The sequence below is a fragment of the Bos grunniens genome, chromosome 4, assembly GCF_055505025.1.
Source record: "Bos grunniens cultivar Pamir isolate PY7600 chromosome 4, Bosgru_T2T1.0, whole genome shotgun sequence".
NCBI lineage: Eukaryota > Metazoa > Chordata > Mammalia > Artiodactyla > Bovidae > Bos > Bos grunniens.
In genome coordinates this window covers 80,253,303-80,271,041 of record NC_141168.1, presented here as the reverse complement: position 1 = coordinate 80,271,041, position 17,739 = coordinate 80,253,303, and the positions used below count along the sequence as shown (strand labels likewise).

At 34.9% G+C, this 17,739-nt stretch overlaps 1 protein-coding gene and 1 long non-coding RNA gene across 3 annotated transcripts in view; one reads left to right on the top strand and one right to left on the bottom strand.

Annotated features, from left to right (window-relative positions):
• SEMA3C (semaphorin 3C) overlaps positions 1–17,739 on the top strand; it is a 207,633-nt gene that overhangs the window by 108,331 nt on the left and 81,563 nt on the right. For both annotated transcript variants that reach the window (XM_086397157.1, XM_086397158.1), the window contains exons 3-5: positions 953–1,113; positions 3,775–3,837; positions 12,563–12,682. In XM_086397157.1, the coding sequence (XP_086253283.1) occupies positions 953–1,113; positions 3,775–3,837; positions 12,563–12,682 (344 nt within the window). The remainder of the gene's footprint in view (positions 1–952; positions 1,114–3,774; positions 3,838–12,562; positions 12,683–17,739) is intronic.
• Positions 257–12,620, bottom strand: LOC147374437 (uncharacterized). Its single transcript, XR_015162768.1, has 2 exons — positions 12,539–12,620; positions 257–2,951 (listed from the first exon to the last, which is right to left on the bottom strand). It is a non-coding gene; the product is annotated as an uncharacterized LOC147374437 (long non-coding RNA).

Here is a 17,739-nt window from a genome sequence, read left to right as displayed (position 1 = left end):
TAAATTTGTTGTTCTCTGTCTTCACACATGAGCTTGGATGTTCACAGAATGAAGTTCATGGCTGCCTATAAGAATTCGTAGAATTTTTAATTTGGTTTTAAATGAAATCACAGCCCTGTGAGAATTTCTCGAAATGTATTTGCTGTTCAGTGACTAAAATTTAGAAATAGTTCAACATTGAAAGAGTAATGCCTGAAAGCAGACTGTTTTGTAGAGTTAACTTTCTTAAGATCATAATCAAAAGAACAAACAACTCTTGAACCATTTGAGAGGAAAAGTCTTTAATTGTGCAAAGGAGCTTTTTGACTGGAAAGAAAATTGAACCTACTACAATGATTATTGATTTTTTTAACTGTCACGCACATTCAGTGTATTGAAAGTTAAGCTATACAGACACATATTTAATGTACAAGAATTTAAATGAACATATGTCACTGACCATTGAGATACTGAAAACCTAAAAATTCAGAACATTTGAAAATTCATATTTTTCTCTTGATACATATGTATATGATAAATATTTAAAGTTGGAAATAGCAGTCCTAAAAAGATGAACATATTGAATCCAACAATAAAACATTAAGAGAAGCTAGGAAGACATTTACACTGTCGTTGCTTTTGTTTCTGTTCAGTCTACTCAATTGTTTTTGGTTGATTTACCTGAACTAGTTTTGAGCTGATGAGAAACTAAAAACCATCTTATGAAATGTGTATAATTTTATAATCAAGTAATACTACTATAAACTTTAACATTGCATTTATTGATTTATGTTTTAATTCAGCATAAAGGCAATAAATAAAAACATCCAATAAGATAACTGTTTTAAAATTAATTTGTTGTAAGAGGAAAATATATCTTGACTTTTTTTGGTAAGTATTTCAGTAAGATAATTTTCATTAAAATAATAAGATCAAGATTCTCAATTTTCACTTGTGGTATTCACCATTTCAGAGCTTCGAGAAACCAAGACATCTGAATACTTCAGCCTGTCCCAATACCCTTTAGACTACAGGATATTATTAATGGATGAAGATCAGGACCGGATGTACGTGGGCAGCAAAGATCACATTCTCTCCTTGAATATTAACAACATAAGTCAAGAACCTTTGAGTGTAAGTTTATCATCTTCATGAGGGCAGTGCTGAATTCCTAGATGCCTTGTTCTTTAAAACTTTCAAATATGACAAAAAAATTATGGATTTCATTAGAATAGGCCACATGTCAATAAATAGTTGAAAGTTAGTACTTATTTCAAGGACTGAAAATATAATAAATTCAGTTCACCACGTCTACTTTCATAGTTTTAACCATCTAAAACTGGAAACTAAGTGAGAAAATACTTCCCATGTATACATACGTCAAATGCAAAAAAGAGAAGCGTGGAGTATAGCATGAAAAATGGTTAGTTTAAAGGATAACCTACCTTGTCATCTGTATGTAGTCCAAGACAGCCTTGAAAGGAACACAATTATTAAATTCACTGTTCTGTGAACAAGTGTGGCCTGTACAGCAGGGATTAGAACTGCATGGGTCCAATTACATGCAGATTGTTGAGGGCTATAAATACTATATATTACATGGTTGACTGAATCTTTAGATGTGGAATTGGAATATAACGTCAGTGTCCCTAACCAGCAAGTTGTTCAAGGGTTAACTATTTCATTGTACTAGGTTGGCGCAAATGTAATTATGTTTTCAGACTATGAATTTTAAATCATTAAAACTAGGTTCCAACACATCTTTATTAATCAAAATAGGAACCATTACAATCAACACATTTTTGCCAACAAGAAGTAAATTTGTTTATTTTTGTAGCATAAAAACCTCTGCTTCAGGATTTAACAAACTCTTTGAAAACATTTTCTGCCTTCTGCTGGGTGTGGAAGCATTTTCCATACAAAAAGTTGTCTAGATGCTTGAAGAAGTTGTAGTCAGTTGATGAGAGATCAGGTAACGGCAGATGAAGCAAAACTTTGCAGCCCAATTCATTCAACTTTTGAAGCATTGGTTGTGTGACGTGGTCAGGCATTGTCGTGGAGAAGAATCGGGCCTTTTCTTTGACCAATGTCGGCTGCAGGAGTTGCGGTTTTCAGTGCATCTCATCGATTTGCTGAGCATATTTCTCACATTTATTGGTTTTGCCAGGATTCAGAAAGCTGTAGTGGTTCAGACCAGCAGCAGACTACCAAACAGTGACCATGACCTTTTTTTTTTTTTTTTTTTTTTGGTGCAAGTTTGGCTTTGGGAAGTGCTTTGGAGCTTCTTCTTGGTCTGACTGCTGAGCTAGTCATCAGTGGTTGTCATATAAAACCCACTTTTCATCACATGTTGCAATCTAATCAAGAAATGATTTGTTGTTGCACTGAAAAGAGAAGACGACACTTCAAGACAATGATTTTTTGATTTGTGGTGAGTTCATGAGGCACCCTGAAGCTTTTTCACCTTTCCAGTTTGCTTCAAATGCCAGACAACCTTAGAACAATCGACACTGAGTTCTTCAGCAATTTCTTATGTAGTTGTAAGAAGATCACCTTCAATGATGGATCTCAATTGGTCACTGTCAGTTTGCAGTGATGACTGTCAATTGGTAGTTGTCAACTTGCGATGGCCAGGCACCATGCTCATCTTCAAGCCTCTCGTCTCCTTTGCAGAAATTCTTGAGCCACCACTGCACTGTATGACCATTAGTAGTTCCTGGGCCAAATGCATTGTTGATGTTGCAAGTTGTTTCTGCTGCTTTACAACTGATTTTGAAATTTAATAAGAAAATCACTCAAATTTGCTTTGTGTCTAATATTATTTCCGTAGTCTGTTGCTGCTGCTAAGTCACTTCAGTCATGTCCAACTCTGTGCAACCCCATAGGCAGCAGCCCACCAGGCTCCTCTGTCCCTGGGATTCTCCAGACAAGAATACTGGAGTAGGTTGCCATTTCCTTCTCCATTCCATAGTCTAAAATACGTATAAAATTAAAAGTAAGTAATAAGTCATTAGAAGAAGAACATAAAACAAAAAATTTGCATTAAATTGTACAATATATCCATATTTATTTATGAATATATTCTGATGTTAAACAGCAAATTTCAATAGTGCAAAACTGCAATTACTTCTGCACCAACCTAAATACTTCACAGCAAGGAAATAAAATGAGGTTCATTGGAGTAAAGAAATAAAAGTAGATTAATTATAAATTTGTTACAACAAGGAGACTTCTGAATTTATTATTTTAACATGACAATTAAAAAAATAATCATCCCCACAAGCCCTAGTCCAAGGCTAAAACAACTTAGAATGCTGTCACAGGATGTCAGAGAGAGTCCTTATTCGAGTCATTTTAGCTGTTGAAGTACCTAATTTCAGGTAAATCTACTGGCCTAGCTCTGTAGTTTACTGAAAAAAATGAGAGGGCAATATGAACATGAATTCACTGTGGTATGACCCGTTGTGAAAAGTGTACTGTAAATCAGAAGGAGGGAAATACACATTATACTGTGCGTATTGATAATTTCCTTATTTGAAAAATTGTACTATTAGTAAATGGGCACTTACCATAGAAAGACTTGTTAAAGGAAAAATTCTGGAAGAAACAAAAACATAATTGCCAGAATAAAGTAATAAAACCTTCATTAACTTGAATTCATAAATGAAAGAAGAATTCTGAAATATAAATATAGAAATAACTTTTAAATATCTGTTAGCATAAAGCAAATGAAGAACATTGGGCTGTCATATGTATAAATGAGATTATGCAACCTTTGTTTTCCTCTCTGAGCAGGTTTTCTGGCCAGCATCTGCAATCAAAGTCGAAGAGTGCAAAATGGCTGGCAAAGATCCCACAGTGAGTGCTTAAAAAAAATCCAAAACTTAAATATTTGGTCTTTGAATTCATGTACTTTGAGTGCAGCCAAAAGTGAGACAAAGGGTGTTGGTGTTCTGAATCCTCTGCAGGACATATGGTAAAAAATGTAAATGCAAAATGATCGGAACTCTTAAACACTGTAATTTAGGAATTCCTGACTGGGTAAAAATTTCCTGCTTTGCTTTTATTATTGCACCCTGACACTTTTCATGATGGATTTTAGTAATAACCCCTGTTCAAAGTGGATCCAACCTTCAGAATTCTCAGCATGCTGCTAAAATAATGATAATTCAAGTGTCTGGAGTAGCTCCCAGATACGATGTGGGCTTTTCCAAAGAAAGATTCTCGGCAAAGGGTTATGGTTAGCCAGCACATTCCAGAGGTATAAATCACCAGTAATGACTGGTATCTTTGTAATTAAAAATAACCACAGAAAGAAAAATCAAGAGGGATATAAGAATAAGTAAGTGTTCAGTGTGCAACACTTTTACAAAATGTATTCCTTTAGGTGAGATTTCATATAGAGAGTCAAGGAATAAATCTATATTTATTTCTACAAATAGCTTGCTGAAATGGACACATTAAATTATTCTTGAATATTATTTTCAAAATGGAGCAACTCTTTACGTGCACAAGTCATTTAATGGTTTTTGTTGGTTTTTTTTTGTTTATTTTTGCCATGCTTGCAGCATGTAAGATCTATTTGCCACATTTAACGTTTATAATGAAGCTTATATTCATTTCACCTCTTGTCTTAGACTTCTTCCTTATGGAAGAAGTGTGGAACTTAAACTTTTATATTTATTGATTCAGTTTGGGTATCAATACAAGGTTCTGAAAAAGCCTGCCATAAGGCAGGGCCACAGAAGATCTTCAGGTATCACTAGATGATGTTTTGGCAAGAGTACTTATCAGGAGTGACTCAGCTCAGGGTTTTATTGTTTCAGTTTCATAATTCACCTCTAAGAGAAAATTCAAAATGGACAGGAGCTCACTGGAGCATATTTGCTACCCACAAGATTTGTGGACCAAAATCGAAAAGGAAAAAATCCAGAAAAATGTGAAAGAAACATTCAAAAGAGTATATTGCAGTTGCCTTCTAGGAAACCAATAATAGAATGAAGCTTAATGTTGTGAAAAAAGAACTTTTTTTTTGGTTCCCTGAAGCTATTGTTCCAATAATTTTGCATGAAGTAAACTATTTTCTTTTAATTCTCTAATGTAGAGATTTTTCCCATGGATGCATATATGAACATGTCTCACCTTTTGTCACAATAATATCCCGTGGCTACAGTTACTATATTTAATTGTTCTTTGTTCAATTTTTTTTCCCATTCATACAAACTTCCACAAGCAGAATATATAGAATTTATATTCCTTTGCACATTCTCTTTCCAAAAAATGTTGTTGATTTTCATAAGGATATTAGCCAAGTCATTTGATTCCTTTCTCCCTTTGGCAAGGAAGAAATGCTTTGCTATTTGCTTTCTTATAATTAAAGGTCTTTAGATGAAGCCATTAATACATGCTTATGTTTTTACATAGTTTTATCATGGTGTGATATCATCCATGAGTATCTTTATATTTTGCCAAACAGCCAATTAATATATATAGCAGAGGTAACTGTAGAGAGTTATAGTAGAGCCAACATTGTTGGGTCCTAGGAAATAAAAATCAAGCTAAATTTCAAATGTATGTTCTGTTTTTTGCAAGAGAGGAGAATGTTGACAAATTCGTCTCACTTAATACATGTGAGGTTCTTATAAACAATTTTTTTTAGTCAAGATACTAGTGGTAGAAGAATGATAGTTAAATGGAAGTTCTGAAGAACAAACAACGTGTTTTAATTATACTTCTCATGAGACCAAATATTTAAGAGTCTTTTGGATCTCTTGAAATAAATATCACCTAATTACTTAATATTTCATTTTTTTAAAAGCAGGAATTGTTTATTTTACTTTGTACAAATCAGTTAGATATTGTGAAGAAACCAGAGATGATTAAAGTGGAATTCCTACCTTTAAGAGTAGATATATATACTAAAGATGATGAGACATATATACAGTAATTATCAACTAATATTAGCCAATACCTGATAGAATGGGCCGGGTGCTATTCTAAGTTTTTTATTTTAATCCTTGTGACGGTGCTACAAGATGGACCTTGTCATCATCCTTATTTTTAAGATAGATAAACTGAGTCACTGAGAGAGTGAGGAATTTACCCCAAGCTGCACTACTAACAGGTGAGAGGCCTCTGTCTGGCTCAAGCACATATGGCTCTAGATCTTTTGCTCTCAGTTGATGAAACATGCCACCTCTCTAGGGAGATTATGATAAATGCTAAGCATACACACAAAAGACAAAGACAAATTTATTGCAGGTGGGGTATTTATGAAAAATTTGATAGATTTGGCGGCAGCTATGTTAGGTCTTATGTTAACTTTTCCCCCTTTTATTTCAGTGATACTGAGATTCAAACAAGTTGTACCCTTTCCCTCTTTCAGCCCTTGGTACAGGCTTCAGGTGATTCCCTTCTTGTTTGATTTGTTGTTGTTCAGTCACTGAGTCATGTACAGTGCTTTGTGACCCCATGGACTGCATCACGCCAGGCTTCCCTGTCCTTCACCATCTCCAGAACTTGCCCAGACTCATGTCCTTTGAGTCAGTGATGCCATCCAACCATCTCATCCTCTGTCATCCCCTTCTGCCTTCAGTCTTTCCCAGCATCAGGGTTCTTTCTGACGAGTCAGCTCTTCACATCAGGTGGCCTAAGGATTGGAACTTGAGCTTCAGTATCAGTCCTACCCTCAGGATTGATTTCCTTTAGGATTGACTGTTTTGATCTCCTTGCAGTCCAAGGGTCTCTCAATTGTCTTATTCAGCACCAAAGTTCAAAAGCATCAATTCTTCAGCTCTTAGCCTTCTTTATAGTCCAACTCACATTCAAACATGACTACTGCAAAAACCATAGCTTTGACTATACGGACCTTTGTCAGCAAAGTAATATCTCTGCTTTTTAATATTCTGTCTAGGTTTGTCATAGCTTTTCTTCCAAGGAGAAATTACCTTCCCATCTTTTTAGCCTTGGAATTATCTGCACACCCTTTCAAATGACAGTTCAGATGTCACTTCTCTGGAGAATCTTCTGTTGCCACTGAGAACTAGGCTAGCTGCCCCTCCCTGTATGTGCACTTGAAACCCTCTAGAGCTTATTTCACTGCATTTTTAGTGGTTGGAAATGCCAGGTAGTAAATGTCATTATCTCTAGTGCCCAGATCTGTATCTAGGCACTTCATAAAATGTAAACAAGATCTGGAAAAAACAGAAATGGAAGCAGTAAGCATGGGAATCTATTCCAAGTCATTGTCTCATGTTGGGAGTAGGACATAGTGGATAATGAGTTATTAATGCCTTTAGCTTACTAAATTTATAAATTCATTATGTATAATTTTAAAGATATATGGTGGTTAAATTAATGTTTTACTTTAAAATATTATATTAGTTGTCTACTAATAAAAGCATAACCTAGTAACAGATTTCCTACTTCTATAGCAATCAAAAAGTATACAAACATCCTTTACTTCTTTATATTTTTACTTGTATCTAATTTTAATTAAAGTTATAAAAATAATGCTCATTCATTAGAAAAGAATTCAGTATAATTTGAAATTTAACCCAAGGTAATATCACAATAATACTATATAATAAACTAATGTCTATAAATAAAATAAAATATCATGGTAGCAATATAGCTTATTTTCTACCTCAGCTAAAGAGAGTATAACTTACCTCCCAATTTCCCTTTCTGCCCCTATTTATTTACATTCCTACATGCTCCATTTATTTCCAAATGTTGATATTTTATTAATACTATAAATAAATTGAGCCCTAAACAATAGCACATGCTGTCAAACATATCCAATGAGATAGGATATAATGAATGTGCTAAGTAAATACTGTAAGAGATCATTAAAAAAAATTAAGCAGGGTTACATATATTTAGACCTATATACATTACATATGCACAATGTCAAACTTGATTTATTAATTGTAGAATATCAATTTCCATGTTTCTGTGACCACAGGACCCTAAACTACTTGAAAATGTATTTTCTTTAGGAATACATATATCAAAATACCTTGATACAGTCCCCAGACCAAGAAGAAAAAATGTAGTATGGACCATGAAGAGTCATATTTTTAAAGCCCTATTAATCTGAGCTCCAAGACGTATTTTTTTTAAAACATCTATTTTAAAGTTATACAACTAATACCTGTTCAACACAGAAATCTTTGAAGGCCCAGAAGAGCTCATGCTGCTGCTGCTGCTAAGTCGCTTCAGTCGTGTCCGACTCTGTGCGACCCCATAGACGGCAGCCCACCAGGCTCCCCCGTCCCTGGGATTCTCCAGGCAAGAACACTCGAGTGGGTTGCCATTTCCTTCTCCAGTGCATGAAAGTGAAAAGTGAAAGTGAAGTCGCTCAGTCGTGCCTGACTCTTAGCGACCCCATGGACTGCAGCCCACCAGGCTCCTCCGTCCATGGGATTTTCCAGGCAAGAGTACTGGAGTGGGGTGCCATTGCCTTCTCCAAGAAGAGTTCTAAGCTCTCTGCAAATGTTAATTCACTAATTCCCTTAGTAACTCAATAAGCTAGGTTGATGGATACACACATAAAACCTAGCTTATTGAGTTACTAAAGGAATTAATGAATTAACATTTGCAGAGAGCTTAGAACAGTACATAGCACATAGTTAGCACACACTGTTAAATAAAATAAATTATACTACCCAAACTTAGTAACTTAAAAATTTGAGATATAGTCTTCCAGCATTTTAGTATAGGTCATGTGTGTATGTATACATATATATATACATACACACATGTATATGTGCGTGTGTGTGTGTGTATGTGTGTATATATATATATATATATATAATGGAATTATATTCTCCATAATGTTAGAAGCTTCATTTTTCATTTAGCTTTATACCTTGAAATAGTTTTGAAAGAGAATTAAGCAATAAAAAGAAAGCATCCACAGTATTGAATTTTCCTAATGTCTCATGCCACTAACCTTTTATGGATGTCTATTGTGGTCAGGACCTGTACTAAACTTTATGCAGGACAATTTCTGTCCACTACACAGGGTTTGTACTGACAGTTGGAACTGAAAGTATATATGAAAACATCTGATACCTAACGTTGGGTATATTTATTATGCGCCACACACTGTTCCAAGGGCTTTAGTGGTAAATGCTTTCAACAAATATTATCATCACCATTTACAGAGCAGAAGATTGAAGCACAGAGGAGCAAGTACATATCTCAAGCTCAAACAGCTAGTAAAAGATAAAATCAGAGTTTGCACCTAAGTCATCTGGCTCTGAGAATTCACACTCTGCTGCCCATCATCCTGCAGCATGACGATAGTCCAGTTCTAATTGCCTCTCTAGTTTCATCACGTAGTAATCCTCTATACCCTCTAGGCACTATTCTCTAACTAAAGCCTGCACTCTCATGCCTTCAGTTTTTTTTGTTCATGCTGTTTTCTGTTGGAATGTCCCTTTCTTCTGCTTTTGCCTGTGAAAATCTGTAGCTTATTCTGCAAATTACAGCTCAGATGACATTCACTCTCAAACCTTTATACCCAGTTCAGTATTACTCATTTTCTCTTCTTTCCTTGTATAGCACATTTTGAAAAAAAATAACCTTATTATAACATCTGCTACAGCTTGATGTATATGCTCTCCTTGCCCTGAAAATGGGAATTGAATCTGTTTATTTCAGTGTTGCTAGCACCATATACAATGCTTGCACAGAATGAGTTCAGTAAACATTTTCTGGATGAAATTGACACGACTGCAGTGGTCTAGTTCAGAAATAATGTGGATAGAAACTAAGTACAATGGAAACGGAAAGGACCTAGAAAATGATTTTCAATAATTAAAGCGACTGATTTATTTTTCCTTTTATGTTTTTCCCTTTGAAGAGGGTTTGGAAGAGCACAGTAAAACATCATCAGATAGTATACAAATTTGCCTTCATGGTTGAAGTTTAGTCGCTCAATCATGTCCGGACCCCATAGACTGTAGCCCACCAGGCTCCTCTGTCCATGGAATTCTCCAAGCAAGGATAATGGAGTGGGTAGCCATTTCCTTCTCCAGGGTATCTTTCTGACGTAGGGATCATACCTGGGTCTTCTGCACTGCAGGAAGATTCTTTACCATATGAGCCACCAGAGAAGCCACCAGAGAAGCCACAACCATATTTAAGACATATTTAAATTCATACCTGAGTTACTTATTAAACCTAGAGCACTTCATTTAACCTTTTGATGGACTCAATTTCCTCATCACTAAAATGGGACTAAATATTTTAATAGGAACATTGCTGGGAAGATTAAAAACATCAAAAGATTAAGAGCTTTGTAAATATTAGTAACTGTTATAAAAACTTCCATCTAACAACTGTGGAGTTCTTACCAAATGGCAAATTATAAAGTGGTTAAAAGGACAAGATTCTATATTAAACACATCTGTGCTTGAAAATCTGCTTTACCTATTTCTAGCTATATGACCTTACTGCTAAGTCGCTTCAGTCGTGTCTGACTCTGTGTTACCCCATAGACAGCAGCCTACCAGGCTGCCCCGTCCCTGGGATTCTCAAGGCAAGAACATTGGAGTGGGTTGCCATTTCCTTCTCCAACTCATTAAAGTGAAGTCGCTCAGTTGTGTCCGACTCTTAGCGACCCCATGGACTGCAGCCTACCAGGCACCTGCGTCCATGGGATTTTCCAGGCAAGAGTACTGGAGTGGGGTGCCATTGCCTTCTCCGATATGACCTTAGGCAAGTTAACTAAACAAGATCTAAACTTTGTGCTTCTAAAACCCGAGTTGAAAACCTGAGTGAATATACATAGTTTGCTCAATAAATGTGATCTCTAAAGGTTAAGAAATCAATCTTCTGGAGGTTAAGTATATAAAATGATTGTTCTTGTGTCTAATGCATAATAAATTTTCAAAAATAGTAGCCATAATAAAGACATATATATAATATATATGTATACATGAACATATACATGAAACAAGTATAATCTGTATTTGAGGTGTAAAAGAGATATTAGTGACTTCTTCCTTTATCCCAATACCAATAATTCATAATGGAAAAATCTGCAAACCTCAAGATGAAACAGACATAACCTCTTATTAATAGAATTGAATCAAATTCATGTTTTGCAGGAAAATATTATGTACAGAATCCCAGAATGACTGAACTTGGATATGAAAAAAAATAAACACAAGTCTCATTGCTCACATATACCTTTAAACATAGACATACTGTATATACACCATACTTCATCTATGATTTTTCTACAGAGAAACACATTTCAGCTGCAGTATGTAGTCAGTTTCTAGGCACCTCTATAAACAGGTGTCAAGATACAGTGACACTATATATGACAAAAACTCTTAATGTCTTAAAATAAAAATAAAGAATATAGTCTGCTCTGTAAGGTTAAATTTATATAACAGCAGAGTTGGTGATTGATTATTTAATAATAAAAATGCATAACAGAAACATATATATGTATACAGTTACTACATATGAAAATAAGCATATATTTGCTGGCAAGTAATAATGAGTATAAAAGGAGAAAATGATGAGAAAATATAAAATAATATTGACTTTAAATTTTGGCAATTTTTTTAAACTTTTTAATAATATAATAAACGTGCATTATAAAATATTAATAAAGTATGTGGTACCTAGAAGAGAAAAAAATACACTGTATGAACACCCATCTGAAAACCACTGAGTCTGACATATTTTTTTATAAAAATGTTTGTCTCTAATGTGTAATATTATTAAACATTGCTAGAACAATGACTTTGTGAAGGGAACAATATTCAGCCTCAGGCTTGATTAATGTGTACTCAGCAAGGTAGTGACCCTGTAAGTATAGAACATGCAATGGTTAATTCAGTCACTGAGCTCTGCATTTGGTGCCGACCATATTTGTGTATTTCTTCAAGGTCATAATCAGCTTATAATCACCATAATCATTTTTCATTTCATTGAGTGAATAAATGTCAGCCTTTCCAATGGTTGGACTGGGAGCAGGTGAGAAAGGAGTCTGGGGAAAGAGGAAAGTATTTTAGGGGACCAAGAGCAGAGAGATCATGATTCCGTTATTTTTCATAGAAAGCGACAATGCTGGCATTTGTGTAACATTTGTATTATTCGCCCCATTATGAAGGCTAATAGTGTTTGCCACTGTAACTAATGATAACATATGGACCTTCTATGAGCACAATTAATTCACAACATGTTTTATATAACACGGATGAGTGTGTGTGTGTGTGTGTAATGTTTTGAGGAAAAATTGAGAAACAGTTTGGTATACTTTTCAATTTCTAAGCATTCTCAGATAAAGAGTAAGTTCATAAAATTTCAGAACATAAAAACATACCCATTATAAAAAATACTGAAATATGAGAGAGACATATCATTTTGCTCATTATCTGTTAGACAACCTTCCTCCTAAAATACACCATGGAATAAACCATGTTCTCTTGTTATCTCCTAACTAATTAAAAAGTTAGGGCATAAAGAAAAATGCATAGCAAAGTGTCACAGTAATACTTAGAAACAGCAATAAAAGTCATGGGTTACTAACCGCTCAGTTTTCCTTTTCTTTTAGCATGGCTGCGGGAACTTTGTCCGTGTGATTCAGGCTTTCAACCGCACGCATTTGTACGTCTGTGGGAGTGGCGCTTTCAGCCCAGTCTGTGCTTATTTGAACAGAGGGAGGAGATCAGAGGTAAGTGTAACAATAATTCATTCTTATTTTGATGTCAGTGTCAAAGATTTCTTAAAACAGTAAAAACGTGGAAATATAATTAGTGGACATAAAAAATTTCAAGCCCTTTAAACACAAAATATGCTTGGTTCCTATTTGCAAGTTTAAAGTGTAGCCTTTTTTCCTTCAACTAAATGTACAAGCTGCAGAAAATAAAGAAAGGAGATGGTGTGATTTCACAATTACTTAAAGTGTAAGGTATTGATAATATTTGATCCCAAAGTGGGATGTTTACAAGTGGTTCAAGATGATATGAAATATTAAAATTCTTAAAGAAAAGTGAAGCTATGCTTCTTAGAAGAGTACAGTTGTCTGCATTGAGCTTGTCATTAGAACCACAGGTCTGTGATCAACTGATTAAATAAACTACTTCCCCAGACATCTGCAGTCTGTCAGAAACTCCACTGAGAAGGGTGTGCAGTCATGGCATAGGCCAGTGATAGCATAGCACTTTTCAGAGCACGGATTTTTAAGTAAAATCATTTTCCCATGTACAAATTGCCCAACATACACTTCAAGCCTTAATAGGAAAGTCGGTCCAAAAAGTAATCTCCTTTGGAAAACCAGCATGAAACAAATTTTAATCACTTTACTAAATAAGAACTACTTCAGTCTCACTTCAAAAGATATGTTTCAAAGGGAAAGCATTTCCATTAATTAATCTCTTTAAATATCTTAAGAGCATATTTAAGTGTGAAAAGGGTTATAAAATTTTAAGCTTTATATGTTTTACTTAATAGTCAACTTAAGTCAGTGTTTTTCCACATCATATTTACATATCTATAATATGTAATTAATAATACAAATACAAAATGCACAGTTTTATCAAACACCTAATGTATTTATTTTATTTAGTTTAAAATAAAAGGCCACGATGCAGAACATTGTATTTTGAGAGAGTTCTATTTATTCATCACTAACATTGTATTTTGTAGTGATCAGAGGCAGTACTTACTGCTAACATCCTGTTTGTACTAAGATACGGCATGTTTCTTGTACTTGAAGCCACTTTGAAAATGAAGATTAGGGTGGCACATTCATTAAATATTACATTTTATTTCTGAGACACTGTCCACCACCTTTTTACCTGTCTGTCTAATAGCAATTCGTTGGTTCTCAAAGGATATTATATAACCCTGCTTGATGTTTGGAACATCACATACTTTTATTAGACTCTATGGCCCTTCCATTATATTGTGACTGAGTCAGTGCTTTCCTAGAGCCTTCAGTGATGCTTCTCAAAGAGTCTACAGTTCTTGCTGCATAGATTCCTAACATGGTTCTTCTCTTTTATCCCCTGTCTTCTGGTCCTGGAAAAAAAATAAAGTGACACAAGTAAATGATGACTTTAAATAATGAATAAAACATTAATAAGAAACAATTATTGGTTAATTTTGCCGTGCAGTCTTAGAATGTTACATCTCATCTCTGATTGGTTTTATCAGATGCATCTATAACATCAGTTCCCATAAGTGAATAAATACGTTTAAGCTCCTGATGCTGCAACTCATTAATCAGATAACTTTGACTAATCAAGAATATCACAGGCATTCAATTTATTCCTTGTGCTTTTTAAAGCAAATTAATCACCAAACTTTTCTTTTTCTTCATTTTATTGTAGTTTTTCTCATGTCAGAAGAAAAGCTGTGCATTTTTCTTACTAATAAAGTTATTTAATCTTTAGCCTTCATCACTGTTTTACATCTTCTTTCCTTTCCCCTGCATTTACTCTTTTTTTCTTCTCTAACGGTAGGTTTCCCTTCCTGTGACTTTTTTCCAACCCTCTCCTTTCACTCTCTTTTACTTTATCACAAAACTTCTCAGACTAATAAACTATTTTTTAGCTTTTATATTCCTATTTTCCCTATCTTGCATTAAACCTTCCTAATCTGAATTTAATTTTCACCTACTAATTAAAACTCTTTCCTAACAACCAGGACTCTCAGTGATCATACTGACTCCCCTAATCAGCATGTTTTCTCCTAGACCAAGCTACAACATGTAATGCCCTCTATTTTTCAGCACCTTTATGGACATCTTTGGCCATGGGATATTTTGCTATGCCTTTTTTCCTCATCTTTCACCATGTACTGTCTTTCTGGTCCTATTTTTTCCTCCTGTCGATTCAGTCTACAAAGATATATTCATTTAATGGCAGAAAAAAATCATGTCAGAACTTGTAAGCTACCTTTTGGATACTGATCTCTGTCTTGTGTCAAAGGAGAAGCAACTCAAGCAATCTCAAGCAGGAAGTGTCATGAACAGATTTGTGCTGTCACTTTTATTTTGTGTTACATTGACTCTTCTGTTGTTCATTTTGTTTGTTAGCCTGGATATGATTCTTCTGAGTCTGAGATACTATTGAAAGATACAAGTAGAAATATCAAGTAGGCAGCTGAGTATAAAGTTGGCTATATAAATATTTGAGTAATTATCTTACAGGAATAACTGAAGCCCAAACAAAGTGTAAGTTATTCATGTAGGAAGAATACAGCGTGAAAAGAGAGGAGTGACTATGATTGAGACTTGAGGATCTTCTAAATTTAAATAGCCATATGGAGGAAAAGGAATCTCCAAAAAAAGACTAAGAAACTAGAGAAGGAGAGAAAAAAAAAAAAAAAAACAAGCATGTGTTGGTGCTGTGAATAAAGACAAGTCATTATAAAAAGATACAAGTGAGCAACAATCCCAAATACCATTGAGATCCAAGAAAGAAGTCTAAAAATATAAGTGCTGAATTGTATACATGATAGGCATCAGGGATCTTGTCAAAATAACTTTCAATAGAGCAACTGAGGTTCGATGCCCAACTGAAACGAATTGAGAAGAAAGTAAGAAGTCAGAAATGATGACAAATGTATGTTAATGTTAGTCTCTAAGAAATGTAATTCTCAAGGAGAGTAATGTTTAAGAACTGAAGGAGTTGTTGATATTGTAAAGGATCCAGTTAATAAAATTAAAGAAAGAGTAAGGATAATGGAAAGTATACCTACGTATGTCTAAGAAGACTGAATAAGAGGATCTAAAACATTGGTGAAAGGATTGGCCTTACAGTAAGAGAAATATTTCCTCTCGTGTATTAGTGGATACATTAATTTGTAGTTTCTAGTAGTGTATGTATTTGGTAGTGATGAACTCAAGACGTCTCATTTAAGGACTTCACTTTCTCAGCAACATGTCAGTCATATGAGCTGGGAATAAAGTAGGAGATTTGACAATGGTGGCATTGGTTTGAAGTTATTAATGGAAGAACCGGTTGGCATAGTACCTTTGGAAGATACAAGAAGTGTAGAGGATTCATTTTAAGTTGATGATCACAAATCTATACTATGTTGAATGTACCTTGTTTGATCACCTTTGGCAAAATGCTTAGAAGTTTGGAGGCAAGTATGAAGAAAGTAGATAGACATGTGTTTACAGGTTGTGGTTGCAATGAAAAATCACAGAATGAAGGAAATTAACACTTTTGCCAAAAAAAAAAATTAAGATTAAAAAACATGAACCATAAACTGGTTATGAGAAAGCAAGAAGGGAGAAGAAAGATGAATTGTAAAAAAAAAGAGTTCTTAGGAGATGAGTTTGAAGAATTGTTGCAATATGCTTGAATTAGTGACTATTTGGGTCTACCACATACTTTCCTGGTGATGACAAGATTTAAACTCTACTGTATGAGCCCAAGGAGGCTGTGCAATGGAGAAAGTAGTCAGTGGAGAACAAGTGATAACTACGGAATCTCCTCAATTCCTGCAGTGACAACTATCACTATTACTGTCAAATCGGTATATGACTCTGGCTACACATACAGGTTTACTAAATTTTATTTTTTCCAGCAAGTTTATCATTATTTGTTTAAAGAGTAATCCAAGTCTATGCCCCAACCACTAATGATGAAGAAGTTGAAGCTGAACAGTTTTATGAAGATGTACAAAACCTTCTAAAACTAGCACCAAAAAAAGATGTCCTTTTCCTCATAGGGGATTAGAATTCAAAAGTAGGACGTCAAAGATACCTGGAGTAATAGGCAAGTTTGGCCTTGGAGTACAAAATGAAGCAGGGCAAAGGTTAACAGAGTTTTGCCAAGAGAACACACCGGTCATAGCAAACAACCTCTTTCAGCAACACAAGAGATTACTGTATATGTGGATGTCACCAGATGGTCAACAGTGAAATCAGATTGATTATATTCTTTGCAGCCAAAGATGGAGAAGCTCTATACAGTCAACAAAAATTAGACCAGAGGCTGACTGGCTCTGATCATGAATACCTTATTGGAAAATTCAGCCTTAAGTAGAAGAAAGTAGGAAAAACCACTAGACCATTCAGGTATGACCTGAATCAAATCCCTTATGATTATACAGTGGAAGGAACAAACAGATTCAAGGGTTTAGATCAGATAGAGTGCCTGAAGAACTGTGGACAGAGGTTTGTAATATTGTATAGTAGATGATGACTAAAACCATTCCCAAGAAAGAGAAATGCAAGAAGGAAAATTGGTTGTCTGAGTAGGCCTTATAAATAGCTGAGAAAAGAAGAGAAGCTAAAGGCAAAAGAGGAAAGCAAAGATATACCCAACTGAGTGCAGGGCTCCAGAGAACAGCAGGGAGAGATAAGAAAGCCTTCTTAAGTGAGCAATGCAGAGAAATAGAGGAAAACAATAGAATGGTAAAGACTAGAGATCTCTTCAAGAAAATTAGAGATACTAAGGGAACATTTCATGCAAAGATGGGCACAATAAAGGAGATAAATGTTATGAAGATGCAGAAGATATTAAGAAGAGGTGGCAAGAATACACAGAAGAACTATACAAAAAAGATCATATTGACCCATATAACCACAGTGGTGTGATCACTCACCTAGAGCCAGACCTCCTGGAGTGCAAAGTCAAATAGGCCTTAGGAAGCATCACTATGACCCAAGCTAGTGGAGGTGATGGAATTCCAGCTAAGCTACTTAAAATTCTAAAAGGTGAGGTTGTAAAAGTACTGCATTCAATATGCCAGCAAATTTGGAAAACTCAG